This window comes from Otolemur garnettii, unplaced genomic scaffold (genome assembly GCF_000181295.1).
Source record: "Otolemur garnettii isolate 467f Iridium unplaced genomic scaffold, OtoGar3 scaffold00064, whole genome shotgun sequence".
Lineage (NCBI taxonomy): Eukaryota > Metazoa > Chordata > Mammalia > Primates > Galagidae > Otolemur > Otolemur garnettii.
Window position 1 is genome coordinate 8,592,389 of NW_003852459.1, and position 24,972 is coordinate 8,617,360.

General features: G+C 40.8%; 1 protein-coding gene across 1 annotated transcript in view; it reads left to right on the plus strand.

The window, feature by feature from the left end:
• Positions 1-8,990: 8,990 nt before the first annotated feature.
• The window catches only part of LYPD6 (LY6/PLAUR domain containing 6), a 30,273-nt gene continuing 14,291 nt past the window's right edge, over positions 8,991-24,972 (plus strand). Inside the window, 2 exon segments of the mRNA XM_003803998.2 lie at positions 8,991-9,124; positions 20,067-20,165. Of these exon segments, the coding sequence (XP_003804046.1) occupies positions 9,007-9,124; positions 20,067-20,165 (217 nt within the window). The 5' untranslated portion in view covers positions 8,991-9,006.

Here is a 24,972-nt window from a genome sequence, read left to right on the forward strand (position 1 = left end):
TTAAAAAATGGGCAAAGGATTTGAATAGACATTACTCCAAAGAAGATATGCGTTTACCAATGACCCATGAAAAGATGTTCAATATAAGTGGTTAATTGGGAAATGCAAATCAAAACCACAGTGAGACACACTTCACACTCACTAGGGGAGCTATGGCTTTTCTGAAAAGAGAGAAAAGAAAAATAAGCATTGGCAAGGATGTAGGTATTGGAACACTCATTTATTGCTGATAGGAAAGTAAACTGGTGCAGGTGCAGTGGAAAACTATTCTGCAATCCCTCAAAAAGCTGAACATATAGTAACCCGAAACTCAGTCCTGCATATATACTCAACAAAACTGAAAACGTATATCTACACAACACAGGTACATAAATGTTAATAGCAGCGTTATTCACAACACCCCAAGCGTGGAAACCACCTGAATTTCCACCATCATCTGAATTTCTATGACCTAATGAATGGGTAACCAAATGCAGTATTTCTGTAAATAAAATATCATGCGGTCATAAAAAGGATGATGTATTGATTAATGCTTATGATAAGAATGAGCCTTCAAAACACTGTGGTAAGTGAGAGAAGCCAGATACGAAGGGCCACGTGCTGTATAATTCCATTTCTGTGACATGTTCTCACTTGGCAAATTCATAGAGACAGACAGTGGATTAGTGGTTGCCAAGGGACGAGGGGAAGAGGGAACTGGAGTGAATGCTAATGGGTAACGGATTTCTTTATGGGGTGATGGAAATATTCTGGACTAGATAATAGTGATGACTGTGCAATAGTATGAATACACCAAATCCACTGAAGCGCAAACTTTAAAATGGTGTATTTTGCACTATGTGAATCTCATCTCAATCAGATAAGAAAATAAAAATAATTAATTCTAAAGAAAAAGACGACATGGTGTTTACAAGGCTTAATAACAAATTCATGAGGGTCCTACCTCAAGTGCTTTCTCAGATTTCTGCCACAGAGGCCTCTTTCCTTGTCTTGATCAGAGGTCCATCCACTCGGGGCTGACCCCCCACTCTAGCTGCTGAAGTGTAGGGGAGGGGGTGACGGAGAGACAAGACAGGAGGCAACCAGGCAGGTGCATTCTCTCTCCTTTCTCCTCCCACAGACTATACCCGTGCAGGTCTCCTCTCAGCCTCTGTCTCGTGGCATCCTATGAGTAGGTGAGCAGCACCGTCGCCTGGGCTCACAGGCTTCCTGTCCCTGGCTTCACTGCCCTCTTTTTCCTCTTTGCCCTCATGGTCTTGGCCTTGCATCTCCCAGTACAGCGCTAGCTCCTTAGTCATCAGCTCAGGTTCTGCTGCCACGAGCACCTAGACTAGGACAAGGGAAGGACATGTGGGAGGGGGCAGGAAAATGTCCTTTCTCATACTGAATCTATTACTTTACAAAACATATGGACATCTTTGAGGCTGTATTTGTTGGCTTTCGGTGAAAAGCTGACTTATTTGTGCATAAAAAGGGACATTATTCTGTCACATTCATTCTTTAAAGAACAATATTTTAAAAATTTAACTTTTGGGTGGCACCTGTGGCTCAAGGAGTCGGGTGCTGGCCCCATATGCCAGAGGTGGAGGGTTCAAACCCAGCCCCGGCCAAAAACCGCAAAAAAAAAAAAAATTTGAAAAAAAAAAAAAAATTTAACTTTTCAGGTGGCACCTGTGGCTCAAAGGAGTAGGGTGCCAGCCCCGTATGCCAGAGGGGATGGATTCAAACCCAGCCTCTGGCCAAAAACTAAAAAAAAAAATTAACTTTCCTCTTTATAAAATGATACATGCTTATTAAATGTTTTGAACATGCCAATGAATGTTAAAACCTTCCCTAACTCCTACAATTACCGGGCCCTATCCTTCCAGTCCTTTTTCTGATCATTCATAAACCTGGAAAAGACATACTTTTTTTTTTCCCAAGAAGGAACAATTTCACAAGTGAAAGTGTTGGGAGAAATAAGATTCAATTTAAGATTCATAGTTTAAAAAGTATTTGAATTCCCCCAAATTTGAAAACTTATACTAAAAATATCGGGCCTAAAGAAGCTCACTTGTGGCCAGACGGGCTATAATCCCAGCACTCTGGGAGTCTAAGGCAGGTGGATCGCTTAAGCTCACAAGTTTGAGACTAGCTTGAGCAAAAGTGAGACCCTGTCTCTAAAAACAGCCAGGTGTTGTGGCGGCCGCCTATAGTCCCAGCTACTCAGGAGACCAAGACAAGAAGATCACTTGAGCCCACGAGTTGGAGGTTGCTGTGAGCTATGATGGCACAGCACTCTACCGAGGGCAACAAAGTGAGACTCTGCCTAAAAAAAAAAAGAAAGAAAAGAAAAAAAAAGAAAGAAGAAGAAAAAGAAAAAGGAAAAAAAGAAAACAAGGCTAGCCGGGGAGTATCTCTTGAGCCCAAGAATTTGTGGTTGCAATGACACCACCAAGGGTGACAGAGGATGAGTCTGTCTAAAAAAACAAAAAACCAAAACCAAAAATAAAGAAGCAGCTCTTTCCTATAGTAAGTAGAGATGGATGGCTTGTGTATGTTGAAGTGCATGAGTTGTTTGGACTCGTCCACCAGAAGGGCTGGACAAGTGTGCATGCACAGGCCATGGGCCTCACCAGGAACACAGGAGCATGTGCTCCCTCACTGCCATCACCAGCTTTTATATGAGCAAAATCTAATTAAAGCAGATATTAAGGGACATGGGGTAGGACAGAGACCTCCTAGGACAGCCGGAGTGTGGTATGGGGAGAGTGTAGAAGGGCAGCACCCACCTGTTTGTGTTACTGATGAGGGGTGGCAGAGGGTCACCTGGGTCTATATGAGCCTCAGCCAGGCCGAAGTGCTGGTGGGCGGGAAGTGTTCCTTGCCCCACTGGTTTTGTCCCTGCCTCGGTGGCCATGGGCCGATGTTGCGATAGAGGAGACATCTGGGCTCTGATTTGTCATGCTTAGTAGTCTTGTAAGATTGCTTTCTCTTTCTGACTTAAGGAAAGCAAGTTGGGTGTTGAACAATGTTATTGTGTTCTATTTACTTTTCACTTAGAAAACTATACTGATTTTAGACAAAACAACACAATAAAAACATTGGGAAGTACTACCTAGCATTTATTGTGCAACAGACACTGTTTAGTGCTTTACAAACATGAACTTATTTAATCCCCATAATATACTTTTGAGCTAGGTAGTATTATGTTGCCCATTTTGCAGAAAAGAAAACTGAGTTACAAAGTGGTTAAGTAGCCGTTCCAGGTTACATAGGAAGTAAGTGTTGGAGCTAGCTTTCCAACCCAAGCAGTCTAATTCTGAACCTCTGTATGTGACACGTATATTCAGCACATGCTGTGAAATGAATGCTTATAGCTGCATAGCCGTGCTGCAAAGGTTGCAGTAAGGTTAATATCCAAGGACATTAAGTGATGCACACTGCTTAGTGCAAGTACTGTGCAGAGAGAGAGACCTTTAAATCAATAACTAGAAGGGACATTGTGGTTGAGAAATGCTTTAATAAAAAGGTGTCACTTGCAGTGTTTGATATATATGAAGTACTGATGTTGACTCTGAGTTGCATATTAAAAAAAGAACTTAAGTTGGCAACTAGTTGATGTTTAATGTGAAATTATATCTATCAAAATAAAACCAGACAGCCTTCCTCACCACCCATTCCATGAAAAAAATCACTATGGAAGTTTTCCTTTTTTAAATTTTTTTAATTTTAATTTTTAAATTTCCGATTAATGTGAGGGTACAGACTTAGTTGAACCATAGGAAGTTGCCAATACATGATCATTTTTTTACTTATACCAATGATAGTTTTATGTGGTTTGAGCTGTTAGTGACTCAAAACTTAGTTTTTAAAAAATTTCATGCAAATGGCCAGGTGAGGTGGCTCACTCCTATAATCCTAGAACTTTGAGAGGCTGAGTCAGGTGGATTGCTTGAACTCAGGAGTTCAGGACCAACCTGAGCCAAGAGCATGACCCTGTCTCTACTAAAAATGGAAAAACTAGCTGGGGGTTATGGTGAGTACTTCTGGTCCCAGCTACTTGGGAGACTGAGGCTAGAGGATCACTTGAGCCCAACAGTTTGAAGTTGCTGTGAGCTATGATGCCATAGCACTCTACTGAGGGTGAAAAAGTGAGACTGTGTCTCAAAATCCAGGAAAATGACAAGGGTGGTTTTAATTTCCTACTTATTTCTATAAATAGGATATACTGTGTTATTTTAAAACAGTTGTATTAGTTTCCTACTGCTGCTATATAAACTCGTAACAAATTTGTCACTTAAAATAATTTTATTACCTTAGAGTTCTGGAAGTCAGAAGTGTAAAATCAGTCTCATTGGGCTACATTCCAGATGTTGGCAGGCCTGGTTCCTTCTGGAGGCTTCCATTTCCTCGCCTTTTTCAGCTTCTAGAACCTACCTGCATTCCTTAGCTCATGACCTCTTCCTCACATCTGGACGACTCCTGCTTTCAAAGCCCTGAAATCTGAATCTGACCCTCCTGCCCCTGTCAGGAGGACTTTTGTGATTATATCGGGCTCCCTTGGGTAATCTAGCATGATCTGCCTGTCTCAAAATCCTAACCTTAACACATCTACAGAGTCCCTTTCACCCTGTAAGGTAACATACTCACGGGTTCTGGGGATTGTGACATGGGCGCCTTTGGGGACATTATTCAGCCTACCATAATCATCATCATTTTTTGTTTGTTTGCTTCTTTTGTATTTAAAAACTGAGCTAGTTCTCTACCAACATTTTTACCTGTGTTTTTAGACCAAAGTAGATTAGAACAATTTTTAAATAATGTGCCTTTTAGCATTTTCTAGAATTGAGTAGGTCTTAGGAGCATAGGCAGGAGCTAAAAAGAGAAACTTCGAGGAGAAGCTGAATTTAAATTCTATAACTAGCTTTTTGTCGTCACTATTTTGAAGATTGATAATTAACACCTGCTCTCAAACCCAGACTGTTGTCCCTCCACAGGTGAGGTCCTGTCGAGGTCTCTACTCGCTCTTAGTTTGCAGACTCAGAGCGAATAGATGATAAAAGAGGTATGGGGGGCAGGGAAGCATATTAGCAATTTCAACAGACTGTTAAAAGGAATAAAACAGAAATGCAAAATGCTGCCAATGTTTACAGCAGAAGAGTAAATTAAAAATTAAAGTCATGCCACCTAACTGTATGAGTCCTCCTTTTTTTAAGGTAACTGGAACAAAAGTTCTGCCATACTTAATCTTCATCAATTTATTTATTTTTATTTGTTTATTTATTTATTTTTTTTGAAATGGAGTCTCAAGCTGTTGCCTTGGGTAGAGTGTTGTGCCGTCATAGCTCACAGCAACCTCCAACTCTTGGACTCAAGTGATCCTCTTGCCTCAGTTTTTCTATTTTTAGTAGACAAGGGGTCTTGCTTTTGCTCAGGCTGCTCTCAAATTTGTGAGCTCAAGCAATCCACCTGCTTCGGCCTCCCAGAGTACTGGGATTACAGGTGTGAGCCACTGTGCCCGGCCTGATCTTTCTAAATTGATTTAAATCTCAATTTAAATTTAGATTTTGCTGTCAGTTTTCTTTACTATCTTTTTTTTACTTGACTATGAAGATCAGTTTCTATATTCTTAATATTACTGGCAAAATTTTAAATACCACTCCAAGGCATTCCCACTCCTACTGGTCATATTTGGAGTCAGAGATATGGTAAGAGGAGCTATGACTTCAAATTAACTTCTATTCTGCAGCTTGGATCTGGGTTTCTTCTTTTTCTTTTTAACAGATATGATGTTTTTATCCTTCACCTCTAATGGCAAAGCACAGAATGAGTTGGCAAAGGGCATACATGAGGGTGGGAGACCTTCTCTGAGGTATTAGAAGCATCTGAGGCAAATGTTCCCAGAGTCTTTTCTGTGGCTGGGTTCTGAGGCAGGAAAGTTCCTGCTCTGAGGAGCAACCAGTTCTACCATCCTCGAAGGACATTAGGGCCCTCTGTGGCATGTCAGATCATTTACAATATTTTAAAATTATGAAATACCATCACTGTGACAAGTCATGTGACAGAAAATGTTCCCTAAAAAATCTTATTCAATCGGCTGCAGCATACTTCCCCCAGATTAGTGCGTTGAAGCCCCAACCCCCAGTACTGACCGCAACATGTGACCATATTTGGAGAAAGGGCCTTTAAGGGGGTAATTAAGACTAAAAGAGGTCATAAAGGTGGAGCCCTGATCTGATCTGACTAGTGTCCTTTTAAGACAAGGAGCGGACACTAGGACGACGTATGCACAAAGAAACATCCACGTGAGGACACAGCGAGAAGGCAGCCATTCTCCAGCCAAGGAGAGAGGCCTCCAAAGAGACCAACTTTACCCACACCTTCATCTTGAACTTCCAGCTTCTTCGTTGGGTACGGTCCTTTTTATAGCACTCTGAACAAACTAATACACTGTTTTTAATGTCTTTATTTTGCAGGGGTTTTTTTTTTTTTTTTGGCCGGGGCTGGGTTTGAACCCGCCACCTCTGGTTATGTGGGGCCGGCGCCCTACTCCTTTGAGCCACGGGCGCTGCTCTAATATCTTTATTTTGTATTTTCCTTCCCAGGCTTTGTCTGTGTACATTTGCTTACATTTATGTTTACAGATGCAAACATAATGTTTGAGCCATTTTAATCTTCAACTCTCAAATTGAGCTCTGCTGCAGATTGGGGGTTGATAGAGGTGTGGGCTGAGGCAAAATCTTGCCTCTATGGGGTGTTGTGCAGAGGTGGCCCTCAGCTGCAGCCGGGCTTACCAACCTCACCATGCTGGCAGAGAAAAGCCAGAACAGGTGCAATGAAGCACTACTGCATTCATTTAAGATGAGATAAGGATTGTCTCTGTCACTCGGTTGCTAACTTGTCAGGGAAAGAGGCAATGATGTATGTTTGTTTTCTCATCATATTGTTTAACCAAACTAGCACAGTGCCAGGTGGTCACATTTATTAAGTGAATGAGCAACCTGTTGTCTTCTTGAATGCAAGTTTGCTGGGAGAATCAAACTATCAATGGAATATAGCATATAGTAAGCCTGAAAAACAAAAGGCTGGTGTCATCAAGCTGATACGAGTGATAAGAACTCTATTTTCTAACAGTTTGCCAATTTAAAAATAAATAATGAACACATTAATACACGTGGAGGTAATTTTAGTGATTGTGCATTGTATGGTTTCTGTTTTTCAAAATTTTAATCAAGTTGGTAATACTATTCATTTAATATTGTCCTGTAATTTTATAACATTGTATTCTACAATTGGGTCTGTTTCTAGGCTCCTTATAGTGGCTCCACTTTGTGAATTCATTTGTGCTTTTCTTTTCTTTCGAGACAGGGTGACGCTCTCTCGGCCTGGGCTAGAGTGCAGTGGAGTGATCATAGCTCACTGCAACCTCAGACTCCTGGGCTCAAGCAATCCTGCCTCAGTTTTACAAGTAGCTGAGATTACAGGCACATGTCACCATGCCCAGCTAATTTTTCTTTTCCTTTCTTCTTCTTCTTTTTTTTTTTAAGACAAGAGAGATGAGATCTTATTCTTGCTTAGGCTGGTCTCCAACTCCTGGCCTCAAGGGATTCTCCTGCCTCAGCCTCCCAGAGTGCTAGGATTACAGGCATGAGCCACATTTTTACATTTTCTATCGTTCTGTTCAGATTAATATTGTTTTGTAGTATGTTAATATCTGCTTAGGCCTTGTTGATTTTCTGAATTGAGTTCCTATTTCATAGTATATTTACCCATTGTCTATTTGCTTTTACAAAGTAACTTTACAATTTTGTTATACTATGAATATTTTTAAAGTCTTGTTAACAAGATTAAAATCTGTGAACAAAATATCCACATCACGCTTTTTAGGCTAGGTTAAAATAAACTGAATACCTAACCTTGACTCCTTGCATGAGCTATAGAGATGATGGTGCTTGGAAAAATATCTATAGTAGAATAGGAAGAACAAGCTTTACAGGAAACCAAGATGACAACAAGCAAACAGCACACATATGAAAATTAAGATACATCTCTGCATTCCAAGTAAGCTGGACAAGTCAAGCCTATCACAAATTTGCACTGTCCTCGTTTTTGAGTGAAAAGGACAGAATCAGAATAAAACATGAAGTAGATGATTGCTTAGTGCTACAGTCATAACTTGATGTTATCAGCTTTTGTTTGTACACCTTGAATCCCTCTTAAGAGGAAGGCAGCACTGCCTAATGTTTAATAATGCAGACGCAATAGCCATGCTGCCTGGCTGTGAGTCAGCACCTCTGCTCACTTGCTGAGCCTCAGTTTGCTCAAAATGGGGTAATAATAATAGTGCCTTTCCTGAGAGAGCTGCGGGGAGAGGGAATTGGGGTGTGTAAAGGACTTCAGTAGTATGTGGCCAGCAAATATTAGTTACGTTAAAGACACTCTGTGTTACCCAGGCACTTTTTGGTTTTAGAGAGGTCAGCTAATCTATATTTTTTTGTTTTCCCATATCTGAAAGTCTGTCCTGTAGAGGTTTGCAGGGGCATCACTGCCCAGTAAGGCCACGCTCCAACCAGGCCAGCACTGTTATCAGGGAAATACTTCTGAGCTTTTGCACCTGGCTTCTTTATTGTTGCACTCTAGCAGCCATCCCTTGGCCTTCTGGCAAAAATAGCTGGATTTCATTAAAATTCAATCTCTCTTGATACCATCTCTGCTGGGTATGAGAGGGACGGCTACCAATGGAGCTTTCACAACCTGATTAAGAATAGATCTGGGCTGGAATGTTCTAAGTGCTCTAAAATTACTGTTTATAAAGTTTCTCTCCATGTCTCCCCACATCCTGTGCCTATGGCTCTCTGTCCCTCCCGGCCCATCTCACCCACATGGCATATCAGCCATGCCTCTGAGGCTGTCTCCAGGTGGACACTGAGATGAGTCTTTTTTCGCGTTGCAGGTGTGCGTTGTCTCCTGTCATCCCGAGTCCCCACTCCCAGGCCCTCTGCATGAGTGACAGTGCGGTCTGCCATGGGACCTGGCCCTGCTCTGGCCTGGCTCCTGCTCCTGAGCCTGCTGTCTGATTGTCTGAGAGCCGCTCAGTCCCGAGACTTCACCGTGAAGGACATTATCTACCTCCACCCTTCAAGTAAGACTCTGTTCTCGTTCTACAGAAATGCCATTTTATTTCAAACAAGAAGGGGGTCCAAAAATGGCCAGAAGAAGGCAGGCTTTAATGCACGGGAAATCTCTGGTGATTTAATTAGAGGGTGCAGTAAATAACAAAAGACACTTTATGCTTTACCCTCACGTTTTCACAGGAAGTTTTTTTTTTTTTTTTTTTAAGGCAAATTATTGGGCTTGTTTTCTCTGTTCCCTACACAATCACTCTGATCCTCAATACTCTTCCCTTGTGTTCGTGCCAGCACTCAGTCAGTTATCAAAGTTTACTGCCATGTCCCAGGAGGAGGATTATTTGTAAAAGATCAATCCTTTATAGGTAAGATAATAGCTGGTCTTCCTTTCTGTGCATCTAATTCTCAGTTTCAGCACAATTGCCTCTCGCAACTTCCTATGCCCTGGGCCTTTTGGTTTCCTGGGTTTAAGAATTATCTAGGGAGTGCATGATAGCACAGATGCTCAGATCCCTGCCCTGGAGTTTCTGATTTGCAGATACCGTGGGCTGCACCTGTGGATTTTTACATTCAGTTGGAGTTCAGGTGCCTCTGCTGCGGATATTGTACAGATCACAGTTGGGAGACAGCAGTTTGACTTCCTCTTTTGGTCTCCATTTCTGTATTTATCTTGTCTGAATCCTCCTCTGTATCGTCCCTGTTGCAGTAAGTGCTGGATATATAGCCTGTGTTCTGACCTTGAGTTTTTTACCCCAAGGCACTGTTACTCTTTTGAAATGTTCAGCTTAGCAAATATTGCTGGAGTGGCTACTGTGTGCCAAGGACTGGGATAGGCGTGAAAGGAATAAAGGCAAATAAAACATAGTCCTGGTTTCTGCTGTTACAGTCTACAAAGCGGGGGCAGCCACTCGGACGCCTTCTGTCCCACATGGTTAGGATATTTAATGACAAACAGCATGTTCTGATGCAGCTGAGAGGTGGTACATGGAAGGCGCAGGGGCTTGGAGTGACCTTGAGTCAGCAACTAGCTCAGCTGCCTCATAGCCTTTTGAATTGAAACAAATTCTTGAACTTTGTGAATATTAAATAAAATAACGCATGTGAAGCACTCAGCACTGAGTGCGAGTTGTGGTATGTTAGGAAAGTGTCAATTTCTTCATTTCCAAAGTGGCAAAGTAATACATAGTCTGTAGAATTATTTTATGGACCAGAAATAATATTTGTAAAATACCAGGCCCAGCCCATACTGAGCAACTGAATGGCTGTTTATATTTTTGTTACCAGGGTGGCTGAATATATACCACCCTAATTTTCTATTATTCCAGATATACTTTTGACAGATTTCAAATAATTTCTTTAGATTTATTGTCACTCTATCCTCTACTAGTATAGTCTGGTGCCCACTGGTTAATTGTATGGAAAACTTATCTGGCTGTTTGTTTTTGTAGAATTTTCTACTTTATTTTGATAATATGCATGACAAAAAGATGCTCTGATACTTGTTCTGTTTTCGAGATTGCATTTTATTCTTTTCTCCAAACAGACATACTTCTTTATTAGACCGAGAGAAGCAAAAACCTAGATTTCAGTCTCTTAGGACGATTTCCAGGGTTTTCCGCTTCTTCGGGGGGTTCCTTGTCAGCTTTAGCGACAGATTCAGTAGTAGCCAGATGGCAAAACAGGTCTGTGCCTGGACTTCTCTGAAGCTGTAATTGTTCACATGGGGTGGGAAGGAAAACTAAGGTGTTTAGGTTTAAGCAAATAAGAACAAAACAAGCACACATGTGGCTTGCGCCTCAGTGGGCTGGTGGGTCAAGGCCAAAGGTGGTGGATCCCCTTTGGAAAGTTGATTTCAGAATGAAGTCTTGAAGGATGAGCCCTGCCAGCCAGAGGGGAACCACTTCTCTTCTTCTTTAGACGTTGTTCGAAAAGTTCTGCTCACGTGAGCAATGATAACTAAAAGAACTATGGCCGGATGAGAAGGAACTCAGCAGGATGTAAAGAACTGGTGGGGTTTTAAGGTGTGATTTTGAAGCATGGAGAAGGGTAGAAGTTGTTATTCAGCTAAATAATAGTAGACAATTCACCAGAAGATCAGGGCCCAAGTTGTGATCATAGGAAGTACAGTATAAATTCTTAGATTGATGTTATCATGAATGGCTCCTATGTGGTCAGAACTTTGTTTATTCTGCCCACTTTAAATTACAGTTAACTTTACATTTCTGCAAACTATTTCAGAAGTATGTGAGGTGTATTCTCACACTTTGACTTTTTTAATGGCATGGTTCTCTATCTTTGAGCACCAGACCATAGTTAGATGGAGTGGTCTCTATGAAAAAGCAGGTTTCTCTTGAACATTGACCATAAAAAATATGTGAGGGAGTGTGGGATTAGTTTGATTTTGAATTATTTATAACTTACTTCGAAAATGAAGGCCCAAACAGCTTTCTTTGGGTCAGCAAGTCTGCCAAATTTCATTAATATTCTGTGTAGAAGCTGGGAACCTACAGGAGGAGAACTATGGGGCTACTGGGGGTGGAAGAAGACACAGTTTTCTGTATCAGACAAACAAGCTTATTTCTGATGGGCTGGAACAGTCATACTGAAAATAACTTGAGAGAGATTGGATCTTTGGCTGGGAAAATTCAGCAGCCCATGACTAATCTCCTTTTGCTCTCTGATTCCTTAATTCTGAAGTTTCTGAGTTTAAAAAAAAATGAATTTTATGGCTTTCAAACTTGAAGCATCATCCTCAGTAATATTCTTTTCTGTAATACATATCTAGGGCTTTTTTTTTTTTTGCTTTATTTATGTGAAAAATGATGAATTTCTTACCAGTCTGTGATTAAAATACTGAAGTCTAATAAAACCTTCAAAACAAGAATACCATGAACTGATGTGATGGTTCACACCTGAAATATTAGCACTCTGGGAGGCCAAGGGAGGCAGATTGCTAAGCTCACAAGTTCAAGACCATCCTAAACTGAATAGAGACCCGGGTCTCTAAAAATAGCCAGGTGTTGTGGCAGATACCTGTAGTCCCAGCTACTTGGGAGGCTGAGGCAAGAGAATCACTTGAGCCCAAGAGTTTGAGGTTGCTGTGAGCTATGATATCACAGCTCTCTAGCCTGGGTGACAGAACAAGATTTTGTCTCAAAAAAAAAAAAAAAACAACAACAAAAAAACCAACCTAGCTCCCTGGCTCACACCTGTAATCCTAGCACTTTGGAAGGTTAAGGTGGGTAGATTGCTTAAAGTTTAAAGGAGTTTAAAACCAGCCTGAGCAAGAGTGAGATCCCATCTCTACTAAAAATAGAAAGGTTGGCTGGGGGTTGTGGCAGGTGCCTGTAGTCTCAGCTACTTGTGAGTCTGAGACAGAAGGATCACTTGAGCCCAAGAGTTTGAGGTTGCTATGAGCTATGATGCCACAGCACTCTACCCAGGACAACCAAGTATGACTCTGTCTCCAAAAAAAAAAAAAAAAAAGCAAGATTACTATTAAGAGAAATGGATCATCTTATTTGGTAGTCAGACGTCACAGAGATAGCAAAGTTTAATATAACAAGTGGCTGTACCCTGTTCATGCCCTCTATTTGTTTCATTAGACTGAAAATCTTTCCTAAGAATATCCAATTTTCCTCTGGGTATGGATTTTCAGTCTTTGCTTAATCATGTGTACCAAGTAACTATATTCCTGCAGAGGGCTTATTTGTGCCCATATATTGAGCCAATAAGTTTGTTCAATCCTATATTACATTAAGTCTTAGGGAGCTAGGGACTTTCTAGAAAAGTACCAGGAAATGTTTTTTTTTTTTTAAACATTCGTATTAAAATTATGCTGACAATATTTTGTGGCCAGGTAGACTGAGATTTTTAGAATTTTTCTATTTGTATCCAGTTTCTAAAAACAATGGGAATTAATTTGATAAGAACAGAAAACAGTTTGGATGTATTACACATCAGCATATCTTTCAAAACAAGTCTGTTCTCATCACGTTTTTGGTAACTGAAGGCCTTTGTCCAGGCAAAAGTTCCAGGAGATGGAAACAAAGACTAAATCTTTTCTGATGCCTTACAAATGAATTATGGTCGGCTGAACTACCGCTGACCACGAGAGTTAATGGACAGATTATTTTACAGGAAGTAACTGGGCACTTTGGTGTTTCTTTTTTTCTTTACAATCACCTTCTCATGAGGGACCAAGGACTTATGCCCTGAAATACAGAGTACTAAGCTTATTAACTCTGTGATCAAGAGCCAAATTAGATTCATTCACAGCTGGGGCCACAACAATTTGAAACTCTGCTTGCTCTATAATGCTTTGAAGTAACAAAGAAGAAAATAGCACATCTCTTAGAAACCTCTTTCCGTTCTTTTTTTTTTTAAGTCCCTTTATCAGATGCAGTATCAATTAGCAAGTTACTGGAGATAGTTATTCATCTATAGACCTTATTTTTGGCAAAATATTTCTAGAAGGAAGAATTTAACCATTTACTTAGTATTGTACTATAATTAACCACTTAAAGCTGAGTACATTTGTAGAAATCTGTCACTAAACAGGGCATGATAATTCACTGATCAGTTCTACCTGCCAAGAGTCAGTAAGACCTCCCATAAGCAGATATTAAACTGTCATCATTGAGAATGTACATAGATAGGCAGCTGTAGATTTTAAAGTCATACTCACCAAAAATGAGATTATCTGGTTAATGGCCAATGTCATGTGTTAATAACCTCATTCAGAGATAAATTATTTGCAGCAAAGCTACATTTTGTTGCCATAGTATTTTAGTTCATGCTCCTATTGAAATTCCCACATAAACTGAGAGGATTTCAGAGTCAAAGCCTACTCATGACAGTGTTAAATTCAATATGTCACTAGTCTTACAAATGATCATTTTGAAAAGTCTATTAAATAATCTAAATTTGAGAACACTACAGCTTGTTAATGTTAGCGACTCAAATAAGTTTGTTCTTGGAGCAGTTAGATTGTCAGTCTTCATTCAAGATCTTAATTTATCTCTTTACTGGGAAAGTTTACAGGAATAACTAATTCAATATTCCAGCCAAAAGTTTTACTGGCTACAGTGACAGACGATAAAATTGGATGCCCTAGTGAATTAATCATGTAAACCGGAGTGGTACGGCTAGCTTGCAGTCATAAACCTTGGCAAATATGATCAGTTTTTGAGAAATGCTGTTCTTTGACAAATTCTTTATGACCTTTTTTTCCAAAACTTCTACCTTGATTAGTTAACTTCAAATTTTATAAGCTATTTTAAAGTCCTGTCTTTTAAAGTTATTTATACTATATATGTTAACTACTTTACATGTCATAGTGAAACTATTTTTTAATGTATCCAATCAGGACTCTTACAATGGTTTGTGTAACATTTCTCAAAATGATATTTATAAAAATAAGCTAATTATAATATCTCTAACAATATTGAGTGGCTTTAGAATTTGAGAACTTGTTTATTTTTATTTTATAAATTCTTTAGTCATAAGTAAGTATGCCTAGGAGATTTTGCCAGTTTGATTCTAGACTGTGACATTGAAGTGAATTTTGCTATAATGTAACTTTAGGCAAATTTTTTGGCATCCCAGTTCATATAGAGGTCATGTTTATACTATCCTGCAGTCTATTAGGAATACAACAGCATTATGTCTAAAAAACAATGTACACATTTTATTGGAAAATAATGCTAATGATCATCTGAGCCATCAATGAGTTGCAATCTTTTTTGCTGGTGGAGGGTCTTGCCTTAATGTTGGCTACTGATGATCAGGGCCGTGGTTACTGAACATTAGGGTGGCTGTGACAATTATTTAACACACCAATAAAGTTTGACACATCAATTGGCTCATCCTTTCACAAAAGTGTTCTCTGCAGCATGTGATGCTATTTGATAACTTTTTACCCACAATGGAACTACTTTCAAAATCTGCGTCAATTCTCTCAAATACTCCCTGCTGCTTTATCAACTGAATTTCTGTAATATTCTGAAGTTTTTGTTGTCATTCCAGCAGTGTTCACAGCATCTTCACTAGGATTAAATTCCATCTCAAACCGCTGTCTTTGCTCATCCCTGAGAAGCAGAGAAGCAGCTCCTCATCCATTCGCGTGTTGTCCTGAGACTGCAGCGATTCAGTCACATCTCTAGGCTCCACCCCTAATTGTAGTTCTCTTGCTATTTCCACCACATCAGCAATTACATCTTCCACTGCAGTCTTGAACTCTTTAAAGTCATCCATGAGAGTTGTAATTAACTTCTCCCAGACTCCTGATGTTGATATTTTGACCTCCTCCCATGAATCACACATGTAATTATCAGCATCTAGAATGGTGAATCCTATCTAGCGGGTTTTTAACTTATTTTGTCCAGATGCACCAGAAGAATCACTGTGTATGGCAGCTATAGCTTTAAAAATGTATTTATAGCTTATAAAATGTATTTTTTAAATATGAGGGTTTGAAAGTCAAAATTATTCCTTGATCTATGGGCTGCAGAGTGGATTTTGTGTTAGCAGGTATGAAAATAACACTAATATCCTTGTACATCTCCATCAAAGGTCTTGGGTGCCAGATGAATTGTCAATGAGCAGTGATATTTTATTTATTTATTTATTTATTTTGGAGACAGAGTCTCACTATGTCACCCTTAGTAAAGTACCGTGTTGTCACAGCTCACAGCACCATCAAACTCTTGGGCTTAAGCGATTCTCTTGCCTCAACCTCCCAAATAGCTTGGACTACAGGTGCCCACCACAATGCCCAGCTATTTTTTTGTTTCAATTGTCATCGTTGATTTTAGCTGGCTGGGGCTGGGTTTGAACCCTCCAGCCTTAGTGTATGTGGCCGGTACCCTACCCACTGAGCTATGAGTGCCACCAGAGCAATGATATTTTAAAATGAGTCTTTTTTCCAGAGCAGCAGGTCTCAATAGTGGGTTTAAAATATTCGGTAAACCAAATAGATATGCTGTCATCTAGGCTTTGATGTTCTATTTATAGAACACAGGCAGAGTGGATTTAGCATGATTCTCAAGGGCCTTAGGATTTTCAGGATGGTACATGAGCTCAGTTTCAACTTTACCAGCTGTTTTAGCTCCTAACAAGAGAGTCAACCAATCCTCTGATGCTGTTAAGCCAGATATTGACTTCACTCAAGCTATGTAAGTCCTAGGTAGCATTATATTTCAATATAAAGCTGTTTCCTGTACATTGAAAATGTATTGTTTAGTGTAGCTACCTTCATCAATGTCTTAGCCAAACTTTCCAGATACATCTTCTGAGCTTGCTACTTCACCCTGTACTTTGATGTTATGGAGATGGCTTCTTTCCTTCAACCTCATGAACCAACTTCTACCAGCTTCTAATTTTTCTTCTGCAGCTTTCTCATATCTCTCAGCCTCTGTAGAATTAAAACAAGTTAGGGCCTTGCTCTGCTTGGGCTTTGACTTAAGGAAATATTGTGGTTATTTTGACCTTCTATCTAAAAACTTTCTCCCTACCAGCAAAAAGGGTGTTTCACTTTCTTTTATTTGTGTATTCACTGAGTAGCACTTATAACTTCCTTCAAGAGCTTTTCCTTTACATTCTAATTGTTTGGTGCAAGAGGCTTTGGTTACAGCCTACCTTGATTTTCAATGTGCTTTCCTTACCAAGCTTGATTGTTTCCACCTTTTGATTCTAAAGTAAGGGATGTGCAAGCCTTCCTTTCCCTTTCTTTTACTCAGAGGCCATGACAAGGTTATTAATTGGCCCAATGTCAATATTATCGTGTCTTAGGGAATAGAGAGGCCTGAGGAGAGGGAGACGTGGAGAATGACGTTTGGTCAAGCAGTCAAAAGACACACATTTATAGATTAAGTTCACTATTTTATGTGACTGTGATTCGTCACACTCCAAAACAATTATAACAATAGCATCAAAAATCACTGACCACAGGTGGTGTCTGTAACTCAGGGGTTAGGGCGTTGGCCACATACACTGAGGCTGGTGAATTCAAATCTGGCCTGGGCCAGCTAAAACAACAATGAAAACCGCAACAAAAAAAGTAGCCAGGCATTGTGGCGGGTGCCTATAGTCTGAGCTACTTGGGAGGCTGAGGCAAGAGAATTGCGTAAGCCAATGCTTTGAGGTTGCTGTGAGCTGTGATGCCACAGCACCCTACCCAGGGCATCAAAGTGAGACTCTGTCTCAAAAAAAAAAAAAAAAAAATCCCTGACCACAGATCATCATACAGATATGCTAATAATGAAAAAGTTTGAACTATTTTGAGAATTATCAAAATGTGACACAGAGACAAAAAGTGAGCATATGCTATTAGAAAAGTGGTACCCATAGATTTAATTGACACAGGGTTGTCACAAACGTTCTATTAGTATCTGCATGAGGTGCGTATGATGGAAGAGCTCCTATACTTACCTGAATGGAATCTTTTGGCTCAACTGTAACCCAATTTTCTAGGTGGGTAATGTAAAGGCCTAAAAATTATTGGTTTGTTATTTACAAATTTTTTACTTCTATTTTATTATAGTTACATAAAAGGAGAGCATTTTTCCCCTTAGGGAAATTTCCTGATGGGAATGAAGTCATTAGGTGGCCTGTCTAAGCTGTCTACCATTTTATAAGAAGATCTACATACTCTCTCTCATTCTGTTTATGAATTTAAGTCACCATCTACTTGGAGGAACATAGAATGCTCAGATGGGCCCATAAAAAGGTCTAGTTACTTGTCTTTTCTGGACAGCTTATGACTTTTGATTGTGCTACATTATTGCATATTGTCACAGTCAGCTAGCTCTGTGAAATATTGCAAGCAAGTACATTGATGGGCAGCTATTCTAGGCAAGGTGAAAATCAAAGTTATATCTGTGCCATAATTCTGGCCTTAAGCTGCTGCCTTCTCCTTCATTTATTTTTGATAACATACCTAATTGGTTCCATGTGGGCAAAGCAATTTACCCTGAGATGATTATTTCCGCCAGTGGGATATGCAGGCTCAGCCATCTGCGAGGGAGAACAGTTGGCTCCTGCAGATGAAGTGTTTGAGTGTTTGCAGCTTCCAAATAGGCCAGGTAATTTTATAAATTAAGAAAAAAATGCATAAGTTTTGTTTATTAAAGGCAAAACTCTTAAGTAGCAAAGCAAGCAAATGATCAGCGCCAAGAAGTAATTAGAAGCACATCAGTGGAAAGGACAGGGGACAACGGGGCCGGCAATCCTTGTTGGTCGTTGTCCTTAGGCTGAGGGAAGGCAGTGGGTGCACTGGACACTCCCCAGAGTGTGGATCTCATGTGACACCTCTTACCTGAGCTTAAGGAAAGAGAATACGTACCTGGAGAACATCCCCTGCTAGGCAGGAAGAGGCAGCTCAGAACTGGGGAGGTGGGGGAGTAGATAAGAGGGCTTCCTGGAATGGTTCAGCCCTCAGGCTGCAGCTGCTAACTTAGGTGTGTCCATATTCCCATGTCTCCTTGGTGTCCTGCCCCATGGATGTTGATGATAGCCCTGAAGCCCCTTGGGAGGGTCACCTCTGCACAGGCAGCAGAGGTTTTACCACTGAAGACTCTTCTCCTAGCTGATCCTTCCTATCACCAGGGATTCTTAACCATGTCAGGTCTGACCAGATAAAAATACTACCTTGAACTCAAGAAATTGCCACTTTCATAGATCCAAATGGTCAAATATCAGGATGTTTTTGATGATTTAAAATAATGTTTATACTTACATGCTGAGGTATTTGTATAAGTTGATTTATAAATTACTAGAAGTCCAGAGAATGGAATGCCTTTTTGTAATTGAAATTTTTATTGGAATCCTTGTCGTAGGAGTCATAGGCAGTTGTAAGAAATAATACCCTTTACCCAGTTTTCCCCACTGGTGACAGTTTGAAAAATTACAGAATAATATCACCACCAGAATACTGCCATTGACACAATATTATTGAGATTTCCCCAGTTTTACAAGTATTCATTGGTGTGTCTGTGAGTTAGTTCTGCACAGTTTTATCACATGGGTAGGTTTGTGTGGTCAGTTCATTGAAGAGTTTTAGTAGCACAGGGATCCCTCTGGTTGGCCTCACACTTCCCTCCCTCGCTGCCCCTCTCCACATACTCCTGCCATTCCTAAGCCCTGGAAGCCTGTAATCTCCATTTCTAAAAAAAAAAATTTTATTTCAAATATTCTATAAATGGAACCACACAGTATGTATCATTTCGGGATTGGTTTTTTCCCCCTCCACTCAGAATAATTTCCTGGAAATTCATCCTAATTGTTGAACATGGTAATAGTCCATTCTTTTCTATTGTTCACTAGTGATTCACTAGATGTACCACAGCTTAACCACTCACCCACCGATAAGCATCTGGGCTGTTTCTAGATGGGGCTGTTACAAATAAAATCGCTGTGGATGTCTATGTGCAGATTTTTTTGCATAAATATAAGTGTTCATTTTTTTAGGGATAAATGCCCAAGAGTAAAATTGCTGGGATATATGATACTTGGACATTTAGTTTAAGAAATTGCCACGGCCAAGCACTGCAGCTCATCCCTGTAATCCCAGCACTTTGGGAGGTCAAGACTGGGGGATTGCTTTAGACCAGGAGTTCCAGCCCAGCCTGAGCAACCCAGTGAGACAGGAGAAGCTGTAGTGCCAGTGTTTCAGGAGGCTGAGGCAGGTGCATCAGTTGAGCCCAGAAGTTGGAGGTTGCAGTGAATTCTGATGATGGCTTCGCACTCTAGTGATGGCTTCGCACTCTAGCCTGGGCAACCGACTGAGACCAGTTCTAAAAAATAAACAAATAAGCAAACAAACAAACAAGTAAAATATGTAAATAAAAAACTTCTAAGCTATCTTGAGAATCCATTTTTAAAAAATGAAAATGCCTAACTTCACAAGATTCTGTGCGTAGTCTGAAGACTAATCTTTTCTCTTAATCCTTTTTGCAGCCACGCCATATCCTGGTGGATTCAAATGTTTCACCTGTGAAAAGGCAGCAGACAATTATGAGTGCAACCGATGGGCTCCAGACATCTACTGTCCTCGAGGTAAACTTTCAGTAAACAGACTGGGGTCCCCAGAGTGAACAGCCTGTTGACTTGGGTGCAAGTGGAGGGAGAGACCCCTTTGCTGTCACAGCTGCTCCTCTTTTCTGAGGCCATTAGTTGATCTTTTATAACCTGCCAACAATTTATCAAAGATTCTTAGAGACATAAACTGATCCATAAAATTGCCCCCTTTGTCATCCATCGCTGGAGCTCCACAGGAGGTAAGTGACACTTTCCCCCACACCCTCAGGCCCAGTCAAATGCAAAAGGAGAGAACAGCCAGGCTGTTTGCTACTCTTTGAAGCATTTGTCAGTGCATAGTAACTTCTTTCATGTGAAGTATGAATTGGTGTTCATATAAAGATTCCATTTATTACTTATCTTGCCAGAGACTGTCATGCAGCCTCTAGAATTTAGAATTCCAAATGTCATCATTGCACAAGTAAAAACCCTGAGCTTTTTAAACTATTAAGTTCTCTTTGAAGGATGAGATGGATGCCCAACTGAAGCATGAAATTTTGACCCAAAGCCCCATTTCCAAATAAGGAAAATCAGTCATATTCATATATTTTTTATTCTATTACAGAAAAAGATAGTCATATTAGGCTATGAGTCACTCACTGTTAATTGGATGTTTTATTTTGGAGAAAAGATCATTCATTGGGGGAGGATGATGAGAATGAGGCATTTTACTGACAAACGTTTGAGTGAACAGTTAGATGGGTATCACTGATGCTCTAATTCAGTTGTTAAAATGACTTAACACATCAATACCAAAGCCATTATCTTTCCACATGATGCAAGAAATCTCACACTCAACCCAGGGAATGGCACTCTCTTTCTCACGGAGGACTGGAAATTAGGAGAGCGTGGAAACCAAAATTAAAAGATAGATGTCAATTTCCCAAGCCAGTACTATTTAATCCAGGAGTCTCCACCCAGGCCGCATGGTAGAAACGCCTGTGGAACTTTTCAAAAATCACTAAAACCTATACCTTGCAGGACCAGTGATTCTCAAACTTCAGCATCATCCCTGTTCCCTAAAGGGTTTATTGAAGCATAGATCTCTGCTACTAATCCCACCCCCAACTCCACCCAAGTTTTTGATTCAGTAGGTCTGACAAGGGGCCTTAAAATTTGCATTTCTAAGGAGTTGAAGGGGTGATGAGTTAAGAACCACAGCTCTGCACAAGTTGAACCAGTGTCTCTGAGAGGGTCCTGCATTGACATTTTTAAATATCTCAGTTGATTGTAATGAACAGACAAAGGCAAGAATCACTCGGAGCTTCTCTGCCCACTAGGAGAAAGGGAAATGTGGTGACCCCATGTCTAGATTGCTAATGGGGTAGAGACGCTAATGGGGTCCCAAGAGACCACAGGGAGGAAAAAAACATGGGGACACTAAAGATTGACTTAATCTCAAGCGAGGTATTCGCACCTGGGTGATCAAAGCCAAGTTTGTCTGTCTTGCCTTATGCAGGCACTGCTCACTTCCAGATGAGCCAGTGTTTTCTAGCACTGTCACCTAGAGTGGATGAAGGCAGCTAATGGAACCGGTCAGGTTAGCCCATGCTTCTCAAACATGACTACACCTGGAAATCACCTGATACATGTCTGAAAACACTGACGCCTGGGTCCCTTCCTGGAGATTCATGTCTAAATGGTGTGGTGAGACACAGGATAGTTTAGACCACCCCCACCTTCACCCCTCCATGGTTCCCATATGCAGCAAAATTTGGAAACCATTGTAAATAGCGACTCTGGATGAAATCAGGATGATTTGCTTGCTAATCCAGTAACCTAGTTCCTGCTGGGACAAAGCTGGTCAAGTAGCTTTTGATATTGTCACCAATTTCGGATGTGTGGTTTATTCTACTCATGCTACTATAACAAAATACCTCTGATGGGGTCGTTTATAAACAACAGAAATTTATTTGTCATAGTTCTGGAGGCTGGGAAGTCCAAGGCCAAGGTGCCCGCACGTTCCAGTGAGGACCAAGTCTCTCTGCTTCCAAGGTTGCTGTGTCCTTGGAGGGGAGGAGCACTGTCCTTCCCTGGCAGGAGGACCACAGAGGGTGGAAAGGAGAGAAGAGAAGGAAGCCAGTCCCTTTGAAGCCAATCTCTTTATAAAAGCCTCAAACTCATCCATGAGGGCTCCACCCTTATGACTTAATCATCTCTTAAAGGCCCTGCCTCTTAATACCATCACATTAGCAATTAAGTGTCAGCATGTGAATTGGGGGAGAGGGACATTCAGACCATAGCAAAGTGTCACTGTGATTCTCTTAATATTGACTGAGCCCAGCAGTACCCTAGCAGAGATAATACAGAGGAAAAGAAGAGAATGTGAACTGGTTTGGGGCCCTCGGTAGGCTTTGGGCCCCTGTCCCAGTCCTATGGTGTATAAATATGTCCTTGTCACACATAAAATATAAGTGACCAGAAGCACCCTGCTCTTATATGGCTCTCATGGAGAAGAGGAAGTTCCACATTGATGCCTTTCTTTCAAGATCAAAATCTACCCTTTCAAAGAATTGCAGAGTTGTTTCTACACAATTATCCTTTTCCTTACTTTTTTCCCCCACTTCTGTCTTTTTGTTCTTTAATTTATAGGGATAAGCGAAAGCCAAGCGCTGAAATTCATGACACCAAACCACCATGCCAGGCCCCTGGGGGGATTACGCAGTAACAGATAGGAATCTGGTTTCTTCTTTCCAGGGACAGGCAGTTTAGCTGGGCGATAAGATCTGAACGTATCAGATGTCAAAAATAGCAGGACAAAGGTAAAGTGCCAAGTGAAACAGGGCACTCAGTGCTGTGGGGGTTCAAGGGAAGAGGTTCTCTTTGGGGGTTGAGGGAGCCAGAGAAAACACTATGCCCTGGGGAAAGGACCGCGGCCCTATACTGGGATTGGAGGCAGAGCGTTAAGGGCCACATCTTCCAGCAGGACGCTCAAGGGAAGGTTTAGAGACAGATTCCCCAGTGTATTGGGGAACCAGACCGGGGAGGAGCAGCTAGTTTGTACCAGAGAGGGACGGAAGCAAAGTAGTGGAGCCGGGTTATTTTTGCGGGACCTTGAGCGTCAGGTAGAGTGGGAGGGAACTTAAAGACGTTACCTGAGAAGGGGCTGATGCCACACTCAGCTCGCACCAGCCCCATTTCCCATGCGTCTTCTGCTCTTTCCTGTGAGTTTTCTCCAGATTTTCATAACAGTAAACATATTGCCATTCTGTTATTAGATTAGATTATAAACTGTATCATAGATTGGTTTTCTCTATTTATTACTAGTCTGAAGCAGCTGCGCGGGACTCCTAACAGCCGGCTGTGGAAAGGCAGCGTGGCTTTCTGAGAGATATTCCTGGTTTTTTGTTTTTGTGACATATTTAACTAAGTTTTAATCATCACATGATGTGAAAATAATTGTCGAAAGTGAAAAATTTATTTTCTATATTTGATCTTATCTACATAATAAACCCACTCCCCAAATTGCTTTGGGGATTCCCTGAATTTTGAGAATTTTCAAAAGCTAAACTCAGTCCTGTGCAGGTGCATAGACAGTGTTTTCTTAGCAACAGATGCTAAGGGACAGAGCAAACTTGTGAGTCACCATTTGGTCAAATAAGCATCAGGAGAGCTCTGTCCTGCCTGGAATCACTCTGACCGCAGTGGCGGCATCAGCCAGCTGCACTCTAGTTAACTGAGGTGCCCTGTCCCTCTCATTTTCAGAACGTGTGTGATGGAAGTATGGATGGTCTCCTCCCTTGTGTCACTCCTGCCTGTGGTCCTTACTGAGTCTGGGTCCCCTCCAGAACTCACTCCCTTGTTCACCCACTTGTCCTCTGTTTAGTCTTTGGTTCCTGAACACTCGACTTCTTCTGTAACAGCTTTAATTTCATCAGCCACTCATAAATTTGTTCAATTACCTGTGAACTGGAACGGGCAAGGATTTTGAAAACACATGTATGAGGGACCAGTCGAAGGAACTGGTGAAGTAAAATAAGAATCAAATGTCTGGTGCTTGGATTCAGGCTGTTTTGCCCAGGACCTTTCCTTGCTGCAAGATGAAAAGCCTCTGGGGAGAGGGGCTGTATGAGTGGTTATTAAGAGTCTGTGGAATTAAATGTCAAGTCAAAAACATTACAGTTTTAAAAAGGTCTGTTCCAAGGAAGATACCTAAGCCAGGGACATTACATTCCTTCTTAATTATCAAGTGCAGATGCCTTCCTCTAAGGCAAAAATCTTCATTTGAAGTTATTGCTGATATAAAATCAGAACAAGAAAAATCTTGTGGTAGAGGACACATATCCATTTGGTTCCAGCTTCGGGCTGCTTACTGTTTTTCTGTGAAAGTAAAGAAAAAGCTGGACGTGTCCCTTGATGGCTCTTTCTAGATCATTCATCTGAGGGTTTTTGCTGCAAGCAGGAAATATAAATGTGATCCCAGCTCAGCTGAAGACCCAACCACAGTTCAAATTTTCAGGAAAGCATTTTTCATTGATGACTTTTTTGTTTTCCAGACTGAGACAGACTACCTTTTTTGTTTTATTTAACCTAAGAGTGGGTTTTTCTCCCTTCTAGGCAATTTTGCATTTAGGCTATAGCCCTTGAAGGTTTCTACCATGTTATAGGGGGTTTCTATTCTAGATCTCAATCTCATCAAGGCCTTATAATTTCTTGTAGTCTATCTTTTAATGTTCCCCTCCCCCAGCGTATAGAAAGCAATATCTTATCCAGTGTTGGTTCTTGGTATTTGCCTTTCTAGAGAACTCACTTGTTGATTTACAGAAGGTGCTGGTTCTGTGTATGT